At 40.0% G+C, this 25,973-nt stretch overlaps 1 protein-coding gene across 1 annotated transcript; it reads right to left on the reverse strand.

The window, feature by feature from the left end:
* Nucleotides 1-15,542: 15,542 nt before the first annotated feature.
* Nucleotides 15,543-25,809, reverse strand: CDNF (cerebral dopamine neurotrophic factor). The gene is made up of 4 exons (XM_069458928.1): nt 25,695-25,809; nt 20,226-20,353; nt 18,991-19,132; nt 15,543-15,721 (listed from the first exon to the last, which is right to left on the reverse strand). Exons 1-4 carry the CDS (start codon nt 25,807-25,809, stop codon nt 15,543-15,545), a joined length of 564 nt encoding a protein of 187 aa, XP_069315029.1.
* Between the last annotated feature and the right edge of the window lie 164 nt (nt 25,810-25,973).

Consider the following 25,973-nt stretch of genomic DNA (forward strand, 5'->3'; position numbering starts at 1 on the left):
AGACGAAAGATAAGTGTTGGCAAAGAAAAGGGAATCTTTGCACACCATTGGTGGGAATGTAAAATGGTGCAGCTGCCACAGAAAACAAAAAATTTAAAATAGAGTGGCCATGTATGGTGGATCACACCTGTAATCCTAGCACTTTGGAGGCTGAGGCAGGAGAGTCACTTGAGCTCAGGAGTTTGAGACCAGCCTGGGCAACATAGCAAGACCCTGTCTCTACAAAAAATAGAAAAATTAGCCTGGCGGGGTGTCATGCACCTGTAGTCCCAGCTACTTGGGAGATTGAGGCAGGAAAATCACTTGAGCCCAGGAGCTGGAGGTTGCAGTGAGCTATGATGATGCCACTGCACTCTAGCCTGGGCAATAGAGTGAGACCTTGTCTCAAAAAAAAAATTAAAAGAAGAACTACCATATCATCCTATAATGCTGTTTCTGAGAATATACCCCAGAAAACTGAAATCAGGATCTTGAAGAGGTATCTGCACTGCCCTGTCCATTGTAGCATCATTCACAATAGCCAAGACACAGAAACAACGTAAATGTCCATGGATGGATGAATGGATAATGTGGTATATACATGCAATGGGCTATTATTCAGCCTTTGAAAAGAAGAAAATTCTGCCACGTGTGAGAACATGGGTGAACCTGGAGGACATTATGCCAAGTGAAACCAGCCAGTCACAGTATGACAAACACTGCATGATTCTGCTTATATAAGGTATTTAAAATATTCTCACAGAAGCAGAGAGTAGCAAGGTAGCTGCCTGGGACTAAGGAGAGAGGGAAACAGGGAGTTGTTTTTCAGCAGGTATAACGTTTCAGTTATGTATTTTATTAAAAATAATAAAACATGTATTAGGTTTTTAATTCAGAGATATATAAAGGAAAAACAAACAAGCAAAATTGGGCCATCATGCATCTGCTCCGATTACTGTTGTCAATCTGTTTTAATGAAAGCGATGTATGTACACAGTTAGAAAATGGAACTGCATAGGAAACAATGTCACATAAAAAGTAAAAATCTCCCATACCCTGCAATCCTTCTCCCTGAAGCTATTTACAGCTCAAATTTTACATCAAAGTATAGAGTCTATTATCCCTCCAAGGCACAGGGGAGAATCTGAAGCTCACAGAAAAATATAGAGCAGAGGGCTTCTTGCCTATATTTAAAAAAATATATATGTACTAAGAGAAGACATTGTTTTCTCATAGCATAGGAAATTGAAGGTATTATAAAAAGGTAGAGACAATTCTTTTAGAATATTTTGCAATAAAGGGGAGTGGAGATATAGGGCAGTAGTTGGTGATTTGGGGGGGTCTGGGATTTGGGGTTTTACTTATTTATAAGTGGGAAATAATATAGCCTATTTAGGTGTTAATGAGAATGATCCCAAAGAAGGAAGGAAACCAAGGATGCAGGAGAGAGAAGGATGCAGGGACAAAGTTGGTGGGAAGGAATGAGCATAAACCTATCCTCATCTAACACAAGGGAAAGTAAAGTACCTGGGTCCAAAGGCAAGAAGGTTGGTAGATTTCCTGGGGAAAGTAGAAGACATTCTCTTGTGATCACTTCCATTTTCTCAACTGGAGTCAAGTTTATCAGCTGAGAGGGAGGACCAGTGAGGAGATGCCGGGGTTTCAGAAAAGGAGAGAAGATGTGAAATGCTTTTCTCTGAGTCTAGAAGAGTTCATTGATAAGGGAAATGAGGTAGGACTTCCAGGGGGCATTTCAGGCTCCTGCAGGTGGAGAGTTAATGTCATTGCTGCTCGACAGTCCTCACGGTTGTGAGCTTTTCTCTAGCCACATTCGACGGCTCAGGTGCAGGGGTGGCACAGGCCAGAGACGGATTTCAGCAGAGTTTGCCAGGAGAGTACTGGGCAGGGTCGAAGGAGCAGAGGATATGTGCAAAGCAATGATCATGACGTTGCTAAGCCTCGTGAGAAGGGAAGTAAGGACATGGTGGGAGGTGGGGGTGGTTGGCGTCAGGGGATGGATTTAAATAAAGCAATGGGGCTACCAATTCATTCAGAAATGAATCCAAATTCTACTAAATAATGAAACCAGCAAACTCCGCAACAGTGCTGAGATGCTACTTGGTTTTATTAGCAGTTCCTTCTGGGGCACTTTCGCCATCACCCTGGCGTCCCCCTCTGGCCTCCTCTCCATCTAGACATCAAAGCTGAGCTAGTGTCAGCTATTACACAGCAATGTGTTCACGGGCAAAGCTCAAGTGTCATTTGTGTTTTAATTGGACACTTTCTTTTTGATGAATAAAACCTTCCAGGTGCAAAGGTCTCAACTCTCTCAGGGTAAAATTTCAAACCATCAACAGACAATACGGAACAACTTTGGGGCAGAATATGTAACACATATTAATGTGTTTATTAAATGAGTGAAGCTAAAAGATGACAGTACCAGAACACGGCCCTAGACTGTGAGTTCTGATGAGCATATGTGATGGGAACAGCTGTGGTTCTTCAGAGATGCAAAGTAAACTTGAACTTGGACAAGCATCCTTTCATTGGTTGGGTGGCGAAAATTCTGAGAAAAGGCAGCTCACTTTTACTATTCTTTTCCCCTCTTTGTTTCCTTAGGCACCAATATGTGTTTTGTAATCTTTGAGAATATAGAAATTATTTACAAAAATAACCAAGCACATGATCAGTGGACCAGGTGACAGGCAGTCCAACGTCAAAGGAAGGGCAGAGGGGATGGGAAGCCCGGGAGTGAATGCATGTACATCTCCTAGAGCTGTGATCTCCCCCCGGAGTTCACACATCCATCACCCCACATCCTCTGAATCTATTCTAGAGCCACATTTGCCAGAGAAGCTTTCATGAGTAGCATTTGAATAGAAAAGGTTCCTACTGCTGTTTCCCCTGGGGTGTGGACTCCAGCCAGCTTCCGCAGTAGACGGCTCATTATGATCAAAGACTGAGGAAACCTGTTCCCTGGCCTTCTGAACCTGGGAGGGAAGAAAGGCCTCGTGGGGTGGAGCCCAACAGAAGTGCCCACCAGGAGGAGTACACGGTGCACACATACACCTGGCCTGCTTGCTGACTGCTTTGTGGGCATATTGTACTATGGGGTCAGCCAGCAAGAGGCTCAGGAGACTCGGGGGGATGGGGCCCAGAGAGAATCTGGTGCTCGCTTTGCACAGAAGGAAGAGTGTGGGGATTGCATAGTATTAATACTTGATACCTGATGTGCATAGAAATCACATGTTTGGAAGCACATATTCCAAAATGATTCCAAAAGATTATTATCTTTGCCTGGTAGCACTACCAGTGATAGCTATTATCTTACTTTTGCTTACCTGGGTTTTCTAAGTTTTCTAGAGTGAATATGTACTGCTTTTGAAAAGATGTGGGGGTGGATAGCGGGAAATATTCTTTCAATATCTCCCACTTCACACGCAGGGGAATATTAGCTTATTTGGTCCTCACATAATTCTCTAAGGTAGGGAAGCCCATGGGACCACACTCAGTTTGCAAAGCAAGAAACTGAGGCCCCAAATTGACATTATTCTGCAGTGGGTCATGGTTTTCCCAAGTGGATTGACATGTAGACAAGCACTGCTTGATACTTCCCTCCCCTCTGGCTGGTACAGCAACATCTGCCCTGAAACCATCTCACGCTCTCCCACTGAAGGTTGCTGATCATTGTTCAGTTGATGGAACCATCTCACGCTCTCCCACTGAAGGTTGCTGATCATTGTTCAGTTGATGGATATTTGACTGGAGAAGGCAGAATCCTTCATTCTGAGACTCAGGATCTATGCCCATATCAGCAAGAAGCAGCAGGATGATCTGCCTTCTCCCTGCTACGGCCTCTCTTTGAAGAGAGGAATCATAGGGATGATGAACTCGTTTGCCCAGGATTGCACAGCTAACAGCTGACATGGCTGTTGTATAAACCTGACATTCTAACCATAGACACCTTGCTCTCAGCCACAAGTAAAAACCCCCTCAGTAAAATAGTCAAGATCCATTCAAAACAATATGGGTGTGAAACTCTCAGCTGGCACCCCACCAGGACGGGGGTGGGGGGAGGGAATTAGCTCTTGCCTTGCGCTGACCAGTGTGAGTCAGAGGCTGTGGGGCTGAGAAGACAGCCACAGTGGACGGGGGGTTGGTTGCATCCAAAAGAATTAACCAAATACATTGAGGATAATGGGAACCAGCTTTCTCCCTATTGAAGAAGGGAGGTACAAATCCAGAGAAAGGAAGATTAGAATAACATGTGATGTTGGGTTGTAATCGAAGGCAATAGTGTGAATGCAGAATTCCCAAAATGTGTAGCTACAGATAAAAATCATGTGTGGATGGATGTACATGAATGTATCTAGCTCTATCCACCGAGAGAGCTGGGAATCGGTGACACCCTCATAGCGCTGAGCACTTTTCATGCCTAAATATTGGTTTCTAAATACCATTCTCAGTAAAAGAAACTAGAACTTCTTGGAGAAATGACTGATTCTATGGCTGGGGCAGGGAAGATACAAAATGAAGTTGGAATTTCTTAAGTCAGAAAATAAGGAAGTTCTCCAAGAATGGTAAGGAGTGTCAAAAGTCAACAAGAAGTCAGCTTGAAAGGCTCTCTCACTGGCCAAATCTGGGTCAGTTTGATCAAAGCAAATGATGCTAGTAATTATACTAAATTGTAATTGATTCAATAAAATAGGAATCTGTGAATCCACACTGATTTAAATAAATAATAAGGAAGAGCTCCATCTCATAGTTGAATGCAACTAATAATTGTAGAAGGAATGGTAGCATTATATAATTATTTATCAGCCATTGTAATAATTGGTTCCAGTAGGAAGCATCTGTGGGTGCCAAAATTAATGGATAAAGTCTTAATGAGCAGCCAGATATTTATGCAGTCTCAAACTATCTCCCTCTAAAATACTTATTAACATCTTAATGGATGCTTATCAACACTTACCAATACTTAATACTTATTAAAATCCCTTCACGAAGTACTTATTAATGAACTCTCCTGTGAAGAAACATGACAGATACCAACGATGAAAGTTAACATCACTGGTGATGGGTTAAATCAACAAACACCCTGGGCCTTTTGATACTACATACTGAGAACACACCATCGTTCCTGTGATATTCCTGCAATTTGCCTGCACGAATCATGGCAAAACGACAACCTCAAATTGAGGATATTCTTCAAAGTAAATGGGCTGTACTTCAAAAATGTCAAGGCCACAAAAGATAAGGAAAGACTGCATAACTTTTCCAGATTAAAATGATGAAACAGACATGCTAACTACATGCAACATACAATCCTGCATAATTGGATCCTGGACCCCATTACTGGGATAATCAGTGAAATTTGAGTAGGGATCTGTGGATTAGAAATTGCATAGTATCAATGTTAATTTCCTGATTTTGATGGGTATCTGGTGGCTGTGTAAGGAGTGCCCTTGTTTTAAGAAAATATACACTAAGGTATTTAGAGAGTAGTGCAGCATCGTGCCTTTGGGGACTTTTTCTCAGACGGTTGAGGGAAAAGATGTATAGAGAAACAACTAAGGAAAATGAGGTGGGTCCATAATTGTTGAATCTGGGGAAGGACATATAAGTCTTCTCTGTACTGTTTTTGAAATTGCAAATTTTCTGTAAGTTTAAAATTATTTTAAAATAAAAGTTACTCAAAAAATCATATAATAAAATCCAACACCAATTTTAATGAAAATAAATAATACATAAATGAAAAGAGAGAAAGAGAAAGGCATTATTGAGACATTTTTCTATGCCTATGTACACATACAGGGGTTTTGTTGCTGTCTTTTAAAAATGGGATCATATTGTACACACTGTTCTACAATTTGCTTTTTTTGCTTAAAAATGTGAGATCTTTCCACATCAGCATAGATAAATCTTAGCCTTTCCGTTGCTGCATATAATTGCCTTTTATTGATATTTTAACATTTTTTTTAAACCAATTCCCCATCAGAAGATATTTGTCAGTTAATATCCTTTAAAATATTTATTTTCTTTCTAAACTTTTCCTACTATATAAGATCATGTACTTAAAATGAGGATGTGAACTACTGAATATCACAGGAGGAAAACAATTCCTAGACTTGGGTTACCCAACTATTCAAAAGTAATAAATTCAAGACCAGGTTTGTGGCAAGGGACAAAACCATAAAGACCCATCAATTGGGCCCCGAATTTTCTACATGCCCACCTGATAGCACTGTAATTAGCAAATTTCAAGGTGTATCCTCGTCTCATTTCTTTCTCGCAGTCCACTCCCTTTTAAGACTCTATTTTATTTTAATTTAGGAGGTCTCTGTCCGCCTACCTATGAATGGGCCCTGGAACTTTTCCCCTTATCCCGTGACTGTGCATATTTTACAGAATAAACGCACAGGTAAAATTCTTCAGGCATATTCCTAATGAGCAAAAACAGAATCAGAGGAAACAACTTCGTTGCGCTTGTTGCTGAAGCACAACTCTTGATGTCTCTACAGTACATGATTTTTAAATGTGTAAAACATAGTTGACATAGTAGGAATAGTGATGTTTCTGCGTGGATGTCATTATTCTGTAATTAGAAGTGGGGAGTGGCAGAGGCCGTAGGTGAAAGAATTTGAGCTTCCCAAAGCAAGATGGGGCTGGGTCAGAGGTACGAGTGGTGCCATCACCCCTGCCCCTGTGGGGCAGCCAGGAAGTACAGCAAGAGCAGAAGTCCAGGCAGGATGAGCATTCAAAGCCTTGGACATTCCTCTTGCAAAACTGACCCCCAATCCCCTGGGAATACAAAGTTTAACTGACAGGCATAAGCAGAAAGTAAGCTTGTGTGTGGTTATTTTTTGTGAGGCTTTTGATTTTGTACAATGGGGCCAATGAAGCTAAGAGAAAAGGAGTTCTAAGAGTCTTTCCTGAATGTTTTCATTTCCAAAGAGGTGGCACAGTCATCAAAGCGTCGAGATCTTTGGAATGAAGTTTGCAAATGCCAGGGCTACAATCCTCCTTCCATTTAAACCACACGTGATGGTCACATTAAAAATATTAGTCGTCAACTCAACACCATTCTTCGGGGTGGGGAAAAAAAAATCCAATCGCACTAACTGCAAGGATTAGTAAAAGCATTTAAGTGGCCTTTTGTTTTTTCAATATGGTCTTTACCCATGAAGGCCTAGGTTTAATTAAAGTGTTAAATAGGCTTTTAAACAAAGATATCTACATTCATAGATACTCTTTGATTTTCCCAAGCAGAATATTGCACATTTTCCCTCCCTCTTGATGAAAGACACATAATTTAGGATGTGTGCCAGTAAGTATAGCTTAGGTGAAAATAAGTGATAACTGTTATGAAAACATCAACTCATATTTTCTAATAATTTAAAGGAGTGAAAACACTGCAAAATAGAACAACAGCATATCACATTCTAGGATATTCTATTTTTTGCCTAATAGGAAAAGGAAGATAAATGGGAAAATTACTGATAGCCAAACTAGTTCCAAAAATCACAACTCACAAAATGCTTTTCTTTAGGTTCCATAGTTTTAAGAGTTTCAATAGGCATTCTGAGGACATCTGCCGAAGAGTAAATATCTCAGGTATTTCCAGAGACTTGTGGCTGCAATGAAAAGGTCCATGAAGGTATTTCATCACTCTTGTGCTGTTGGATGAAACAACTGACCTAAATTCTCCTGCCTCTCACATAATGCAAGAGCATCATGGAGGTGTATAAAATTAAAGGATGCTCCAAAAATATTGAGTAGCCCCAAATATTAATGTTAATAAAAGATATAGCCCACCACTGATCACAGCTGCCATTCCAGGACACATTATATTTACTATAGTATCTATTGAATTCCAATCACCTTAGGCCGTTTTTATTTGGCTATTTCTCGCAATCCCTTTAAGAACTCAAAGGCATGAAGTGTGAGTGTGTTTGCTTCCCAAAGATCTCTCTAAAGTTCTATTCTCCAAACCACCAAACTGTCATCCCTGAATTTCTCAGGCAAAAATTCTATCCAATCCGGAAGTCAAGTGGCCTGAATTCATTTCCTGGGCAAATTACCAAACATGTTACCTGTGCCTCACTTCTTCATCTATAAAATGGGCCGGTAGTTATCACTCCTTCATTGCAGAATGCGGTGAGAATCAGTGAAGTTTTTAGAAGTCCCATTCTGATTCAACCACTATCTACTGAGGTATCTGCTCCACCCTAGGCGCTCTGTTACATATTTTACTTACACTTTTCCATTGAATCCTTGCAACAACCCTACCAGGTAGACATTATTAGCTGCGTTCTAAGAGGAAACACCAAGGACCGGAAAAGTTGAATGACTCTTCACCTCAAACAGCACAACTAACCATAGGCATACTAGGATTCAAATTCCAATTCAGTGCTCTTTCCATCTTATTATTGCTACTTCTATGTTTGTATATTCAGGATGCTACGAGAGTAATAAGATTTTCGAGTAGAATGAAACCTTTGGAAATCACCAACAAACTGTACATTAAAGAAAGCAGACTGCAAAGGTCATTTTCAAAGTCTGGGTCTGAACCAGGCTTTTGAGTACTTACTACCCAAGGTCAAGGTGCTGTGTTACTATGAACTTCCTGGTGAGGCAAAAACATACACTTATACATATTAAATATTACCCGGAAAGGAGAAAACTCTGCATTCCTTTCGGAAAGAACCGAGGACCCCTCTGTTAATTTAGGATTGAAGAAGAATTGAGATTTATAAGTAAATATTTACCTGACAGGGGAAGGGTTTTAGAAGTGAGGGGAACATGTGAATTCCAGGGCCATACACACACATTCTTGGATATGATCTGGCAGGTGAGCGAGTTTACCGCCTGCTAGAGCTTGCACAGCCCAACATCCCTCAGAACGTATTTATAGCTGCTCCGTCACTAAGGAGCCAACATTTGATCTGTTCTTTCCAAAATAGGTTTTAAAAAATTCAAAAGGAAAAAAGGCAAGAGCCCTGTAAACAACGTCTCCTGTGGCCAATTGCAAACGTTGCAGGCAGAGAGACCAGCAGACAACGGGTTGCAAAGTTTGACCAGGGCAGACTTTCAGTCTGATGAGAGAGGAGTCGTGAGGGTAGGTAGGGGCTGCAGAAAGGAGGAACAGCTGCTTCAGCTCTGGTGACCTGAAGAAGGAAAACCACAGCGGACACACCTGTGTGGGGAAGGAAGCCAACAGGGTGAGCGCGTTTCCTCCGTGGGCATTTCATGCTTACCCTGCCCTGCGCTCCGGGAAGGCAAGCGGCCAAAAGAAAAAAGCAGGGCACTTGGAGTCCTGCTCTTCTGAGGCCCCAGGTGCTTTCCAACTTCTAGAACTCTATGGAAGATGGGAGGTTAGAGGTTTTGTGAAAGAGGGCCCAAAGGCTCAATTAGCGATTGATAACACCTGGATTAGAGTTGCTGCAAAATTACAGTTCCACGATCTCTAACCCAAGATCTCAATATCCAAAAAGAACTCTGAAATCAAAACTTCTTGTATGTGACTCATTTACGTGACCTGAATTCTTCTGGTGACAAAACCTGACCCAGATTTATGGGAGGGTGTTCCAGGGTGCTGCCCCGAGCCCCTGTGTGGGGCAGGGTGGGAGGTTATGCAATATTAGTATAGGTACCGTACTACCATGCTCAAATCTGAAAAATCATTAATTCCAGCAACACGTAGCTCCAAGGATTTTGGTAGTGGATTGTGTGGGCCTGTATTCTGTCTTTATGTGCTCTTTTTCTTTTTTTGTTCTTAATGTGGGTTAATCATGCATTACTCAGTAGAGACAACTAATTCACAGTGTCTTAATAAGCAGGTATATGTTCATGGAAAGTGCAGCAGTTTCCAGACGAGGTGCATTAGGTTGCAACATCAATCATCACACTTTAGGAGAGCAAAGCTGCATGACCTGGGCTTCATGCACCAAGTCACCCTCACGCTGGGAGACAGCTATCAGGATCGTACGCAGAGGGCCTAAGACAGTGGTTCTCAAACTTTGGCTCCACATTGAAATCACCTGGGAAGCTTTAAAAAAGACACTGACACCTGGGACTCTCTCTCTCCTCCCTCCCACCACCTCGAGACTGAAGTGATTGGTCTGGGGTGCAGCCTGGACTTCGAGACGTTTAAACATTGCCCAGATGCCTTCGAGACAGAGCAAAGTTGAGAGTCACTGAGCCAGGGATTAAAAATCCACGTTTAAAGCATGTGCCTTAAAACAGTTCCATTTCACTCACAATTAACAGCCCAACCTCTGTTGACAACCACATTTAAAATTTTGATTTATCGATCTCACACAGTCCACTGTTGAGAGTTGGAAATTCAGCCCCATGAGTACCTGCCCAATCCCAATTGTCAAAGTTTTGGCCAGTGAAAAGCATATCAAAAACAAGCAATTGGCCAGGGGCGGTGGCTCACGCCTGTAATCCTAGCACTCTGGGAAGCCGAGGCGGGACGATGGCTTGAGGTTGGGAGTTCAAGACCAGCCTGAGCAAGAGCGAGACCCCCCCCCCACCCCTGTCGCTACTAAAAATAGAAAGAAATGATTTGGACAGGTAAAAATATATAGAGAGAAAAAACTTAGCTGGGCATGGTGGTGCATGCCTGTAGTTCCAGCTACTCGGGAGGCTGAGGCAGGAGGATTGCCTGAGCCCAGGAGTTTGAGGTTGCTGTGAGCTAGGCTGACGCCATGGCACTCTAGCCCGGGCAACAGAGCGAGACTCTGTCTCAAAAAAAACAAACAAACAAAAAAAAAAAAACACAAAACAAGCAATTGTGAAACAATACATATTACTCGTTCCCTTTTCTATTGATCTTTGTTTTATGTTACTGGGAAAAAATTATTCTTAGGGGAAGAATAACTTGATGCAATAAAGGTTCTAATTTGAATCCCTTGTTGATAGTATAAGATTGAGATCCCCATGCTAAAACAAAAAGGAGAAAAAATTAAAATACATGATAGAGACTAATGAAAAAAAGTTTCTAAATTCAGAATGATAGCATACCCAGGAGGATTGGTGGAATTGTTCTATTTCAAACACACAAGAATGGCCACCTGACAATCATTTCTTTTGGATGAGATTCATGGGATAAAAGTACACATCTATCTGCTTAGAAAAAACTTATCAAGAGCTGCTCAAACCCATAGATGGGGCCTTTGGATCACAAAATTCTGTACTGTTTAGAGATCTGCTAATTAAATATTTTCTAATCCTACATGCCAAGCTAATTCAGTCTAAATTTAAAGCTTTTTAGTGGATGTTAATTACAAATTATTCATACTCAAATGAAGAGCTACAACTTTTAAGTTGTGCTCTAAATGTTATATCTGGTCCCCCATGTGTATTGAAGAACCAAATTAAAGTGTCTTCTGCTTGGAGTTTTTGAAATCTAGACTAGATCAGGAGTAATGCCGTCCCAGCCTACTACTGTTCAGATGACAGTTTTTTTTTTAGCCCAGAGTTTTGTCACTTTTGTCAGAATGTCTGATTTCTAAATCTTATGTGCTGGTGGATTTGGGGTAAAAACACACATGGAAAAAAAATGCACGCTCATGCACACACACAAACACATGCACAATAAAAGAAGAAGCAATTTAAAATAAAAATAAAATAGAAAAATGGTAGCTACTTCTTGTCAAACCAAAAAAAGAAGCAAAAACATCTATGAAAGATGCAAGTAGCAAGGAGGAGGAAGAGTTATTTAGGGTATGATAACCAGGAATTATAACTAAGATTCATGGTAAGGAAAAATTTATACTATGTGGCCAGAATAGATGGTTTGTGGCCACAAAGTATTTCCCCTTCTCTCCTCCGTTAAAAAAAAAAAAAAAATCCTGATTTTATTTGAGCAGCAATGAACCCAACCAAACCATGTTATTTCCCAAACTTCCTGGCTGCCAAGTTTGACATGTGATTAAATTCCAGTCAATGGCGTAGAAGCAGAATGTTAAGTGCCACTCCAGGGTGGGGGTGGAGCTGCCTTAAAGAAGGTGGCTCAGGTTACAGGCATGTCCCTTCTTGCCTTCCCCCTTCTGAAATAAGGAATTCCAGCAGCGAACTTGGACCCTGGGTTAAAAATGGAAACTAAGACCAGGATGTGAAGAAAAAAGACTAGAGCTGAGTCCCTAAAAACTCTGTGGAGCTGTCACATTTCTTCTGGACGAGCTACCTCTGGACTTGTGGTTTTCGGGTTTTGTTGTTGTTCTTGCTGTATTCGACTCTATCAAAAACCTAAGTGATTGAGATTGGTGTGAAAAGTCATCAGGGCCGGGCGCGGTGGCTCACGCCTGTAATCCTAGCACTCTGGGAGGCCGAGGCGGGTGGATCGCTCGAGGTCAGGAGTTCGAGACCAGCCTGAGCAAGAGCGAGACCCCGTCTCTACTAAAAATAGAAAGAAATTATATGGACAACTAAAATATATACATACAAAAAATTAGCCGGGCATGGTGGCGCATGCCTGTAGTCCCAGCTACTCGGGAGGCTGAGGCAGTAGGATCGCTTAAGCCCAGGAGTTTGAGGTTGCTGTGAGCTAGACTGACGCCACGGCACTCACTCTAGCCCGGGCAACAAAGCGAGACTCTGTCTCAAAAAAAAAAAAAAAAGAAAAGTCATCAGAACCCAAATGGAGTCATTCATGGTAAGAGAACCCTGACAAATAGAGCTGGGGAGACCCTGAAGAGAGGGTTCTCATGCTTGTATGCCTGGTAACAAAAACCATCACAAAAGACTGGAAAAAGCACAAGTTTGCACAAAAAATACTTCTGCAAAGGACGTCTGCCCAGCAACTGCCTGTCCAACCTCAGACTGGTGTCACACTTGTTATTGATTTTGGTAGCCAAGGAGAATTATTTCAAAACAATTATGTAATCCTCATTTTTTTTCCCTTTAAAAGCCTTTGTCTTCCTTTACTTTCCTGAATACACACATAGTTTCCTACGGCATGCGTGTTTCCATTGCAATGCTCTATTCCCAGATAAACATATTAATATTTTCCTTTAGAGGCCATCTCTCTGTTATTTAGGTTGGCACTGAACAAGGAAAAAATAAATCAATCACAGGATCCGTGACCTAGGCCCTTGCTACTCAAAGTGTGGTCCCTGGAAGGGTATACTGTGGACATCAGCTGGGAGCTTGTTACAAATGGAGAATCAGGCCAAGCATGGTGGCTTGTGCCAGTAATCCCAGCACTTTGGGAGGCCGAGGCAGGAGGATCACCTGAGGCCAGGAGTTCAAGACCAGCCTGAGCAACATAGCGAGACCCTGTCTCTACAAAAAATAGAAAAATTAGCTGGGCATGGTGGTGCACACCTGTAATCTCAGCTACTTGGAAGGCTAAGGCAGGAGGATCGCTCGAGCCCAGGAGTCTGAGGTTGCAGTCAGCTATGATGATGCCACTGCACTCTATCCCAGGCAACAGAGTGAGACCCAGTCTCAAAAATTAATTAATTAAAAAAATAAAAAGACATGTTGAATCTCAGGCCTCACCCCAGAACTACCAAATCAGAACTCACGTTTCAACAAGATTTCTGGGTGATTTGGATGCATAGTTCAAGAAGTTTGAGAAGCACTGTTGTAGAGTAAATTCAACTTGAAAAACCAGACTAAACACCACTGGTTTCAGGGACCCGCTGAGCATAGTTCCTATTACCTAGATTTTCATCCGGAAAAGAATGACACAGAAGTGTGACCCAATTTTGAGATCAGACATCAATCATGCTATTTTCAAACAACACATTTCTTGATAGGTTCAAAATGCAAAAAGAAAAACAAACATAAAGGCTAGAAGAAGTTAAAAAAAAACTAACTTTGGACTTTTTAAAGATGTAATTCAAAATAAAGCAGGTGTTTTACACACTGTGATCAAGCTGCCAAAATCCAGAAACACAACCACTTTTGGTCATTCGTTAAACCAAGGCTTTTTATTCTCATTTTTTCAGTTACATAGATACATATACATTTCTCCTTAGGAACCACAAATTCTCTGACAAGTTCAGTCACATCCCAGCTGTCCAGCTGAAAATTCATTTACGTCTGCAGCATTTAAAAGTGAAAATTATACCTTCAATGTATACTTTCATTCTGGAAAATTTCTACTCCACTCCCCAAAACGACTCCCAGGCAGTAAATGCAATTCTTTGAATGAACAAGTTGTTTTGAATCAATTAATTTTAGTTAATTTTCAATAATTTTTCTACGGTGGTTCTTTTTTCAGATAATTTGCATACAATAAAATGTTCAGATCTTAACTATACTACCAGATAAGTTTATCAATCCTATTCACCCATGTAACCTTCATCCCAATTAAGATAGGACATTCCTATCACTCCAGAAAGTTCCAAGGAAATGTTTTACTGTCATTTCTCACCTCCACCTACCATATAGGGGCAACCACTCCTACCTGGGTTTCTTATTTTTATATGGCCAGAAAATGGAACCAAAAATGATTTGACAATTTTAAAGCTGATAAAATAGCATTAAGAAACATAAAGCTCCATGTTGCCTACAGGTTTTCTTAAATATGTTTTAATCTTCTATCATATGTAACCGTGAAGAATGAAAAAGACCTTGAGCTTGGTTCAATTAGTGATGCAAGTGTTGTTTTTTCGTTTTGGGTTTGTTTTTTTTTTTTTTGAGACGGAGTCTCACTCTGCTGCCCAGGCTAGACTGCCGTGATGTCAGCCTAGCTCACAGCAACCTGAAACTCCTGGGCTCAAGCGATCCTCCTGCCTCAGCCTCCCGAGTAGCTAGGACTACAGGTGTGTGCCACCATGCCCAGCTAATGTTTTCTATTTTTAGTAGAGACAGGGTCTCATTCTTGCACAGGCTGGTCTCGAACTCCTGGCCTCAAGTGATCCTCCCGCATTGGCCTCCCAGAGTGCTAGGTGCAAGGCAAGTGTTGTGACAATTTGCCAAAACATTGGGTATACTTATGTGGATTCTTGATTTATTTTCTTTAAGTAGGTTTTCTTCAGATGGGAAATACTAACTTCCAGTAGTCCTTCCCAGCCATTGCTGACCCCAAAGAGAGCTAGCATGTAGGGTGATTTGCAGATGAAAATAAAAAATTCACTTTTTAAAAAAATGTTTTGATTATGTTAGGTAATTATCTGGGGTTGAAGCTGTGTGTTAGATAAGCTAATCATTGTCCTTTTGTCCTAGTCAAATACATTTTAAAATCGTGTGCAGCGAGGAGCCTTCGAACACTCTCTTGCCTCTTGGAATCAATTTACTTCATCAATTTTTCAGCAGTTCACTTTTCCCAGTTTTAGGAGACAGGCAATGGTCATTTACATAGGCCTTCCAAGAAAAATATGAGAAAAGTACTTCTAAGTTTTGGTACACTGCAAATGTCCGATATCAGTAATATTAGTTTTACTCATAAAACTCATAAAGTAACAAAATTCAGAGGTATAATAGTGACACAAAAAGTATGAGACCAAATACAGTGTGGTTTATAGTTATCCTTCATGAACGTGTCCATACACTAGACATTCTTTTTTTTTTTCCTAAACACAAGTCATGGTGTGCCGGGTTCAAGGTCAGAGTTCTGTTCTGGGGTGTGTGGCTGCGTACTTGGGGGCCAGTTCTTTGATAAGATCCACGTAGTCAGTTTTTTCGGCACAAGCTCTGCACTCTTCCCCCCAGCTACGAAGGATCTGCTTCAGCTCTGCTACTCTCATCTTCTCCAGGTCGACGGAGGCCAAGTCCAATTTCTTTTCTAAATGCCAAACAGGAGAAGCACAATTAAAAACCAAAACAACAACAACAAAAAAACCCTCTAGGAAAAATGTAGTGCAATTGCTCTGTGTGTCTGCGGGTTCCACATCCTCGGATTCAAGCAACCACAGATCAAAAGTATTCGAAACAAAAAATAAGAACACAACAATTTTAACAGTACAGTATAACAACTATTGACACAGCATTTACATTTTATCAGGTATTATAAGTAATCCAGAAATGATTTAAAGCATGTGAGAGGATGTGCATAGGTTATGTGCTGATCCTTGTGCATAAAGATTTTAGCATCCAAGTGGGGTCCTAGAACCAATGCTCCACAGGCACGGAGGTACAAGTGTATATACAAAACTATTGGAACAGTTTGTGTTTTTATCTGACTTTCTCTCCAAGAGATTATACTTGCGTCAAACAAGGTAACAAGGAAAGCCGTAAGAGGCAGTCAGTGTCTTTGGGATGGCCTTGGTTTGCGGCCAACTCAAAGTCATAGACCATAAAAAGCAGCAAGTTGTGATTCACTTTTTATATGAAAATATATTTTCCTTAAAGCAGATGACCAAACACACGACAAAACACTATCGAGTTTTAAATAAAAATGTAAAAAAAAACCAAACAGGTCGTCAAAATTAGGAGCATTCTCACTGAACCTGAATTGTTTTGGACCTCTGTTTCAATTCACCTGCTGCCCCACCCATAATGGGATTACTGAATCATCGTGGCAGTATACCCACTTCTCCAGTGCTAGTGCTTCGGTGCCAGCCAACCTGGCTCCTACTATTCTTGCTGTAATACTTGTTATCAACATCTAACTCCTCTAGCAAGACTACTGTTTCCTTGTTTACAGATTATGGGCAGAAAATATCAAGAACTCAGCTACTTCTCCATTGCCGAGCCCAAAATAGCAAAAAGAAAATTAGCTCATCTATAATACAACTAATGATTATAATTTACCTATCAGAAAGGGTTAAACTTTTCCTCTTTCAAAGGAAACTCTCTTTGACCCCCAGATATTTGCTTTGGACATAAATACAACCTTTAAGTTTACTTATTAAACCGGTAGTGGCAGCCCAGGACTTTGTCAGCTTGACTTCTCTTTAAAAATTCTTTCCCTGTTTTTTCCCCTGAGTAGTATAGAACATAACATTTTAAAACATTAAAAATTGAATAGTTGTCAAGCGATTTGTCAAAAATTTCTAGTAAGTGTGTTCTAATTCAAAAGTTGGATGTTAAAGTCTTTTTTTAATTTGAGGCGTCAGCTATACACAGTACTCCAGAGAACCCTTAAATTTTTATAGTGATTCCTCATCCTTTTAAAGAACAAAGCAAGCAAACGAAAACGTTCTTTCAGGTCAAAAACCAAATGACATCTTCCTAATTAAAAACATACTCCAACTTTACACTTATCTGGCTTGTTAATTTCATGGCTGACCTTTAAAAGAATACCTTTAAAAGTAGAAACTTTTGTAGCCCAAATTTGACTATCCCACAGTACAAAGGCCCCTATTCAATCTCATCTTTGCTGAAAACAATAAAGTAGGGAGAATTTAGAATGATTGATCTATTCAAGATAACAGGTCGAAGGAGAAAAATTCTTTTTTGCAAGTGTCAGTTGTTTGAATTCTTCTAAAGAACTTGGCATCTGGCATTAATTTTAAAAAGGGGAAAACCTCTGTGATGTCCTAAAACTATCAAAAAAAAAAAAAAAAATAGGTCCGTACAAAAATTAAAACTAGTTCACAGCTCCCCAACGGCCTCTAGTGGCCGGTGTTGCCAAAACATTAAGCATTCATTTCTTCTCAATATCCGATTAGTTTTTCTATTAAGGATCCCTATTAAGATCCCTTGCATATGGGAGAAGTTATTCAAAATAAATTTGTTGAATGAATGATTCTACATAGGTTTGTCCCTTTTGCAAATATTGTTTATGTAGATTCAGTGATTTCTGCCTCTACTTCATGGCTTTTGAAGCCAATAAAAAGGGATGCCTACCCATAATAACTACCTTGGGAGTTAGGTCTTGCGCTTGGCAATTTGAGAAACAGGTTGTCTTTGGTGGCTTCCAACCTTAAACCTATTTAAAGCTAACTATGTAGCTATGATGCATAAGCACATTACACAGCTGTGTTGGAAAATAAGACTATGGTAAGTTAGGGTTGAATGCTAATAACTTAGGTAGTTTAAATGAGTCTGTCCTGGTGGAATTTCAGCTGTCAAGGACGGGCTGAGGGAGGGATTCCTCATCCTTTTATCAGACCTTGTCAATCTACCCCAAAGTCTGGCCCAGATATAAATCCTTACTATAAGAATAGATCGGCCGGGCCCGGTGGCTCACGCCTGTAATCCTAGCACTCTGGGAGGCCGAGGTGGGCAGATCATTTGAGCTCAGGAGTTCGAGACCAGCCTGAGCAAGAGCGAGACCCCATCTCTACTAAAAATAGAAAGAAATTATATGGACAGCTAAAAATATATATAGAAAAAATTAGCCGGGCATGGTGGTGCATGCCTATAGTCCCAGCTACTCGGGAGGCTGAGGCAGGAGGATCCCTTGAGCTCAGGAGTTTGAGGTTGCTGTGAGCTAGGCTGACGCCACAGCACTCACTCTAGCCTGGGCAACAGAGTGAGACTCTGTCTCAAAAAAAAAAAAAAAAAAAGAATAGATCTATCCATGTGAAATTTATAAGGCCAAGGATAATGTTTTAAATAGAATATCTCTTTCGTTTCCTTACTGTTTATTTTAGGCACCCTCTGATAAGCTATTTCATCAGGCAAAACCTCATTTGATGTGAATAACCTATTTCCTAAAATTTAAAGCTGGCGGAATGGTAGACATGCCCAAGAAGAAAGAGAGAATCACACTGACAACTTCAAAGTCCTCATATCATCTGTGAATAGATGCAACTTTTGTCTTAATAGGTTACCAAGAGCTAAATCACCACGAGTAGCTGCTCTCTTTGTATTTTGAGATTTTTCCTTGACATACATAGCTGATGTTGCCTTAGTACGTTGTGAGTTTCAACATTGCCATTTGGGGTCAGCAGTTTTAACCTAATGCAGATTATGCCAGTACTATTTGTTTCTCTTCCCTCAAAGAAACTCAGATGACAGTAGGCACCATTCTTCAGCCTAGCACCCTAATTGGTGAGTGGAGAATTTCTTTGTTTCTAACACTGACTCTTTAGAAAACATGGCCCTGGGTTTGGAGGTTTGGCAATCCACTGGACGTGTTGGGAAGAATGCCGGGCTCTGTGATACCGTATTTCAGCTCACAGATCTGACTGTCCATCTTCTTCAGCTTGTCACAGATCTTCCCTGCAGGCATATGCACACTCATCGGACGTGTGACCTCACTTAGGATCTTCGTGGCTGCGTCTTTGGTAGCTCCGAGATAATAGCACTGATGGGAAAGGAAGAGAATTTAGTGTCCCAGACAATGAAAACAGCAAGTAACATAGTATGGAGGAGTGAAAAGGAGGTTAACCTAGTGTTCATGGTCTAGCTATTAAAGTTTAACCCCTGCTGATGAAGACACCAGGAAACAGGTGACTCTGTTCTCGTGATCATCCTAATTAGAAGTGCCCTGCAATTCACATGGTGTTAAAAGACTAATGGGAAGAGCTGACACTTACTAAATGTTTTCTCTGTGCCAGGCACTCTCAGTGCTTTAAAGGTATTAACTTATTTACATCTCACAACAGTCCTGTGAAGTGCTATCATTATCCTCCTTTTATACCCAAGCCAACTGAAGGTCACCCAGCTCACAAGTAGAAGAGACAGAATTATAAAATCCAGCATTTGGGCTCCAGAGTCCATGCTCTTTTCCATTGTGCAATACTGCTTTTCAAACTCCCCGACTTAAGAATTGTACATTTAAAAATATAAAAATTAATGGTACAAATAAATGACATGAGTTTTACAACGTGTCCATGGTGAGCAGTCAACAATGCAGATGTACCTGACAAATTCAACATGACAATTTTAGGCAAAAAGGAATTGGCTTGAAATTGTCTTTAGTGATATAAAACAGTATATTGAAACAAGCCATAGGTGTATACCTGGGAAACACCACATAAATGCCATTATAAGAAAACAAATACTTCATTAGTTATGTATAAATAATAATATGAAATGTTTTGATCGGTTTGACTAATTGTCTTGGTAAGAAATGGAAAGTCTACCCACTCTTAACTCAGGACAGTAAATTCTCATCAGGAATTCAATTTTATAATTTCCTTTAAGAAAACATAGAAATGGTTGCCCATGGTATACTCAGGAAGTAAAATGAAACTGGATAATATATTCTGGATGAAAATACACAGGACTCCATTTCACTGGAGATTTCTAGAAATCACTAGATTTCTGCTTGCTGTCTACCACGAACATGCTTGAGGCAAGCATGAGAGTAGGAGGACATTGAGTCCAAGATGAAAAACGAAACTATAGTTTTATTCAAGCACACGGGAAAAAGGAAAGGTGAAGATTTACCATACCAGGCGGTTTTCTTTTCCTTTGGCATCCAAGCAAAAGCTGATCAATTCTTTCTCTATGGTATCCAGCGAAAAGTTAACTCCTCTGTCTACTAAGGAGTTGTAGAATCGGTTCAAGAATTCTTTACATACTAGAAGGAACACAGAAATATGTCTGTATGCACAACTTAACCACTACCACACCTATGTTGATGACTCACTGACCACATTTAAAAAAGTAAGTATGGGTCAATGTGTTGTGACAATATTCAAACTCTAAGAATGATTTCAGGCCTGTTGCTACTTAACGTGAGCTTCTTGAATCCATTCATCAATCAATCTTTGGAACCAAGCTCCACCTAAAATGAGAACTTTTCCACAAAATTTGGTTAAACCGAAAAGAAAATATAGCCTTCTAAAGGATATGATCTTGGGACAGCTTAGTTTTAAGCACAGACAAAAACCTGAATAATTATCTTGAATGACGCCCCTCGGTAGTTTGCATAAGTCTTTATGTTCCATCTTCATGACCCTGAAGTGAAACCCCAATTTGAATAGTCACATTCAGCACTGGTGTCCACAGCCAGCAGGAGAGGTGGAGCCAGGCAGTAACAACCATCGTGGTTCACATCCATTGGGTGCTAAAGGTGCTGGCCCTGTCCTAAGCACTCAATGTATTTAAAAACTCACATATTTAAGTGATAGGAATAAAGTTAAATATATCATTAATTACAACATGTGCAAATTATTAAACTTGTAGTTATATAACACTACATTTACAGTAAGAGTTTTTTAAAAATGGATGGGAATCACACATTTACTTCTAAATTGACATTTCCTCTGAAAAATGACAGGAAGGATAAGAAAAAAGAATTGGACTGAGCTGCAGCTAATAGTTTTGTTTTTTTAAAAGAGAGAATGGTGTCAAATACAGGAAAATATTAACATTTAATCTAGATGCTAAGTATGTACTATATATATATTTTCTATACATTTGAAATATTTTCTAATTTGTTTCAAAAAAACTCATGATGTGTTTGATAATTACAACCCCCCCCATATGTTCAATAAAATATTTGGTAATATTAATGAAATTGAATTTAATCTTTTAAAGTGAAATTACAGTTCAGTTAAGGAATTAGCCAGAGCCCAAAAGGAAAAAGCAGTATTTGAAAAATATAATAATGCCACCTACAGGAAAAGAGCTACAATTTTGTCAAAAGGATAATGATAAAATGATTAGAATCGGGTTCATGGAATTAATAAAATTATCGGTGGGCTAGGAAACATTATTTTTAGCAGTTTCATCCACATCTTTTAGAACTAAAGACAGTCCCCCATTATCTGCTACAGTTTGTTTTTTGGGGAGAAAAAAACAAAAACCCACCAGATCAATCTTGGTGGTACCACGATTAGGGCAAGATTGCTACCTAAAAATATAATGTACTTTATAATGAATTAAGACTTTAAGAACATCCAGAACTTTTTCAATAATTTGTACAGGTGGTCCCCGACTTACAATGGTTTGACATATGATTTTTTCTACTTTACTATGGTGTAAAACGGTACACATTCACTAGAAAGCGTAGCCATGCAATCATTCTGTTTTTTCACTTTCAGTACAGTATTCAATAAATTACATGAGCTATTCAACACTTTATTATAAAATAGGCTTTGTGTTTGATGATTTCGCCCAACTGCAGGCTAATATGAGTGTTCTGAGCATGTTTAAGGTAGGCTAGGCTAAGTTATGATGTTAGGTGTATTTTAGACTTACGATATTTTCAACTTATGATGGGTTTATCAGGATGTAACCCCATCATAAGCTGAGGAGCATTTATGTAGTCCTTCATTGTTCCAATTTTATTTATAATGTTTTCCTAAAGAAATTGTTTCCCAACACTACAATCAGAAGGCAGCATAGTTAGAGATTCATTGCTAGGGCTCTGAAATTAAACTGTCTAGGTCCAAATCCTAGCTTGACTACTTACTAGCTGTGTGACTTTGGGCCTTTCATTGTTGCTTTTAAAAGATCATCTGTCAGTCTGATTGCCATTCGTTTGAAGGTAATCAGTTCTTTTTTTCCCCCTCTGGGTGTTTTTAAGATTTTTTTTTAATTTATTCTCTTGTGTTCTGCAATTTCCTTATGACATAACTACGTGGAAAATTGTTTTCATTTATACTGTTTGGAATATATTGGATCTCCAAATCTGTAGCTTAATGGCTGTCATCAGTTTTGCAAAATGAGCTACTATCTCTTTTATTCTGCCATATCCTCCCTTTCTCCTCTCTTTCTGGAAATCCAGATAACATACGTTGGAATTTTTCTCTCTATCTCCGTTGGCACCTTTACCTCTCTTTCAGGTTTTTATTACTTCATCTCTCAGTGATTCTTTCTTGATCATTTCTTCAGATCTTCTAATCACAAATGCGTTTCTCAGCTGTATCTAATCTGCTGTTGATCTGATCAATTTTCTTGTAGAAGTTTATTTAGTTCTTTTCCAAAGATGTTTTGACATTTTAATCGTCTCCTGCCCTTTGTTCATATTTTTGATCCCGTCCTTTATTTCTTTGAACATAAAAAAAATTTCTTAAACATTATATATAATGTTTACATATATGATTGATATATATATATATATATATATATATATATCATGTATTCTATGCCTGGTCATTTCAATACCTGAAACCTTTGCAGGTACGCTTCTTCTGTCTCTTGTCTCAACTGGCTGTCACTTATTGTGCCTTTCTTCCCTGTGGGTTTATGACTTTTCTGAATGGGAGCTTTATTCCTTAGAACTTTAACTGTACGAATTCTTTGAGGACTAGGTCGATCGAATGTGGGTTCCCATAGACAAGATTCACATTCACGGATGCCTAAGGGTACTATCTACTTAAACTCACTTTAAACAAAATTCTCATTTCAGATATTTCAGATTACCTAAGTAGTGTGAATGCAGTCTTTGACCCACAGTTTGTAATTATGAGTTATCAAGAAATATACATATTTTTTGTTTTTACGCAGTAATAAGTCCAAGTTATACAATTTCCTTTTAGTTTCTAAACGCAGAAGTAGGCTGTGGTTATCTAGGTCTTTGGGGTGCCAAGTTAACTCAGATTAGGAGTGTAATAGCAGATTCTCCTGGATTTTGTCTTCCCTTTGCCAAAGCCATGAAGACCTACGTTTAGAACACCTGGCTAACAAATGCTCTCAAGGCAAAACTGGCTACATCGTTCTTTTGTACCTGCTTTGGCTTCTACTTTCACTTTGTTTTTGGCAGAGGACAGAACCCTGGAAAATTCTACTAATATTAAGCCACGGCTAGAGGATTGGAAGCCCACAAAGATACTGTGGACAAATGGGCACAGAAACACGAAGCAAAGGTGAGGAAAAAAAGTAGTGTCACTGCATTCAAGGGAAGAAAGTTTCTGAAAGGGAAAGAAGTCAAGGCAAGAAGGGAAACTCATTCCTTGGACTTACACAAAGAGAATCATAAATCACTAAACAAATTAGCAACTTAAGGTTCCCAGCATGTCTTCTATTGTTATAATAACTTCAGAGGACCATACAATTTTTATTTACGTTGTAGTTTTTTGTTTATTAAAGATAGCCTTATAAGTGAATCTATAATTATTTCAAAATAAGAAAGTTTTTTAAAATGGTGCCATAATAATATAATCCTTTTAAAGAGATCCAGAAATATTTACATGTTTCCAGTAAGCCTCACGTTACCTAATACAGGGCTCACAAACTTAAATATCCACAGGCAAGGAAAATCAATGAGTTAAGCTAAAAAACAAGTCTAAGCTAAAAAAAAACAAGACAAAACAAAACAAAACAAAAACCCCTTAAGACCTGAGGAGCACATATCCTTTCTAAAAAGAACAGGCACAGCTAATTCTTACTACATGGCCACATGGGCCAGTCTTGTTGGGTCATCTGGTTTTCTGAAAAAAGCCAGAAATCTGAATTTTTATATGAACTCTCCCAGTTCTAAACTGTAACCAATTAACTTAAATATTTTCAAAATATGTTGCAAACTTAACAAAACACATCAATAGATCTTGACCTGAGGAGGCTCAAGAACCATCCTTTTTTTTTTTAACCTTTGCTCTACTACACATAATATAGCATTTTAATCTTACACATTGAGGAGAAATTAAGTTGCAAATAAGAAAGGCTCATAAACAGTAATAAAGCCATATCTAGACTGCAGTTCTTTTTGTCCCCAAACTAGTATTTCCTTCCTCTGTGATTATACCACCTCTTTACCTAACAAATGAACTAAATACACAGGTTAGTCAGAAATGCAAGTTAATAATCACAACATGCTGTAATAAATTTAGGAAAGACAGCATAAGCTTCACATGTAATTAATCAAGATGCTGTCACTTCTGAAACATTTTTAGGGAGAAGCTCCAGAAAATAAATTACTGATGACTTATCAACAGTCTATGCTTCACAAATTTGGCTTTAATTGTATAGGATACAATTCTATAAGACCTTTAAGCAAAATTATAACTTAGCTAAACAAATACATATGTCAAGTTTAAAATATAATGTAGATATTTTAAATTTCTGGAGAAAAAAGATTACTGGAGGGCCAATAGAAAGCTGGCCTCCAATTATTAAGACTTTATTTGTAGTACAGACTATACTCATCCATTCTTTAAACATACACTGTGAGCCTACAATTTCCTGTTCAGTAGGGATCGATTCTCAAGCTCAGGGGATATACATTTAAAGTAACTATTTTCAAGGACACATGAAGTGAGCGCTAGTAGTCCAGGAGGAAAGGGCTAGCATAGCTATTTATCTTCTTTTCTCTTAACAGCTCTTAAAGTGAAGTACGCTGATTTTGCAAGAACCAGGTGCAACAGCCCCAGAGTTTGTGGGCTTGGCGAGACATAGACCCACGTGTTCTGAGTGCAGGTCCACAGCTGAGACACTGTGACCAACAACAGCAAAAGGATCGTTCTTTTGTATTCCTTTCCTAAGGAGTTAATGCACTCCTTTGTAAAGCAACTGTCACCTGTAGAGTCCTAACAAATGTTTGCCATGTCCTCTGATTTAAGCCACCCCAACTCAGTGTCATGTTTTATTTTCCTTGTGGGAGTCACAGACTAGCTTGGACTTGAAAGACGTCTTCTGTGCAAGGAGAGGCGAGTCTCGCCGGTTAGAAGCAGCAGAATTAGTCCGGCGCCAGGGTCAGCTGAGTCTAGCAGCGTGTGCACAAAACCTAACCCAAATCGTAACCCACCAGCTTTCATTGCAGCAGTTTAATAGTCACAGCAAAACCAGAACGTGGCCTCAAGGTGTCACCGGGCCCAATTCCAGCTTTTGCCTAGGCGTGGGCTGTGTGAAACCAGGGACATAGCCCGCATTTCCCGGGTGACATGTAATTTACAGCCAAGGCCGGGAGAAGCCAAGGACAACAGCTGCCTGCCGCGCGGTGCCGCCGCCATGCAAGCAGGGCTCACACCGCTCACCTTCACAGTCGGCCCCCGGCCACCCCCCGGCCTCCTGGCACCGTGCCGGCACTAGGCTAGAGACCCAGAGCCCCGCGCAAAAGGCCACCACGGCAGCTGGGCTCGCGCACCACATGCTGAGCCCGCAGCTCCAATCGCGCACCGCCAACCGCTCGCACCGCCAGCCGCCCTGCAACGGCTGGCTGAAGCACCGAGCCCGGGGTGGGAAAGACTCTGCCCCGGGTTGCTAGGACAGATGACGCCACTCAACCGACAGCTTCCATTGGCTCTCACGAAAGG

The sequence above is a fragment of the Eulemur rufifrons genome, chromosome 25 (assembly GCF_041146395.1).
Source record: "Eulemur rufifrons isolate Redbay chromosome 25, OSU_ERuf_1, whole genome shotgun sequence".
Taxonomy (NCBI): Eukaryota; Metazoa; Chordata; class Mammalia; order Primates; family Lemuridae; genus Eulemur; species Eulemur rufifrons.

What these genes read in the sequence shown, in the direction of transcription:
- CDNF (XM_069458928.1), bottom strand. Translation starts at nt 25,809, where the DNA reads ATGTGGTGCGCGAGCCCAGCTGCCGTGGTGGCCTTTTGCGCGGGGCTC. An exon ending in GCCGGGGGCCGACTGTGAAG is followed by an intron (nt 20,354 to 25,694) that starts GTGAGCGGTGTG and finishes TGTTCCTTCTAG; the next exon opens with TATGTAAAGAATTCTTGAAC. An exon ending in AAGGAAAAGAAAACCGCCTG is followed by an intron (nt 19,133 to 20,225) that starts GTATGGTAAATC and finishes CTTTCCCATCAG; the next exon opens with TGCTATTATCTCGGAGCTAC.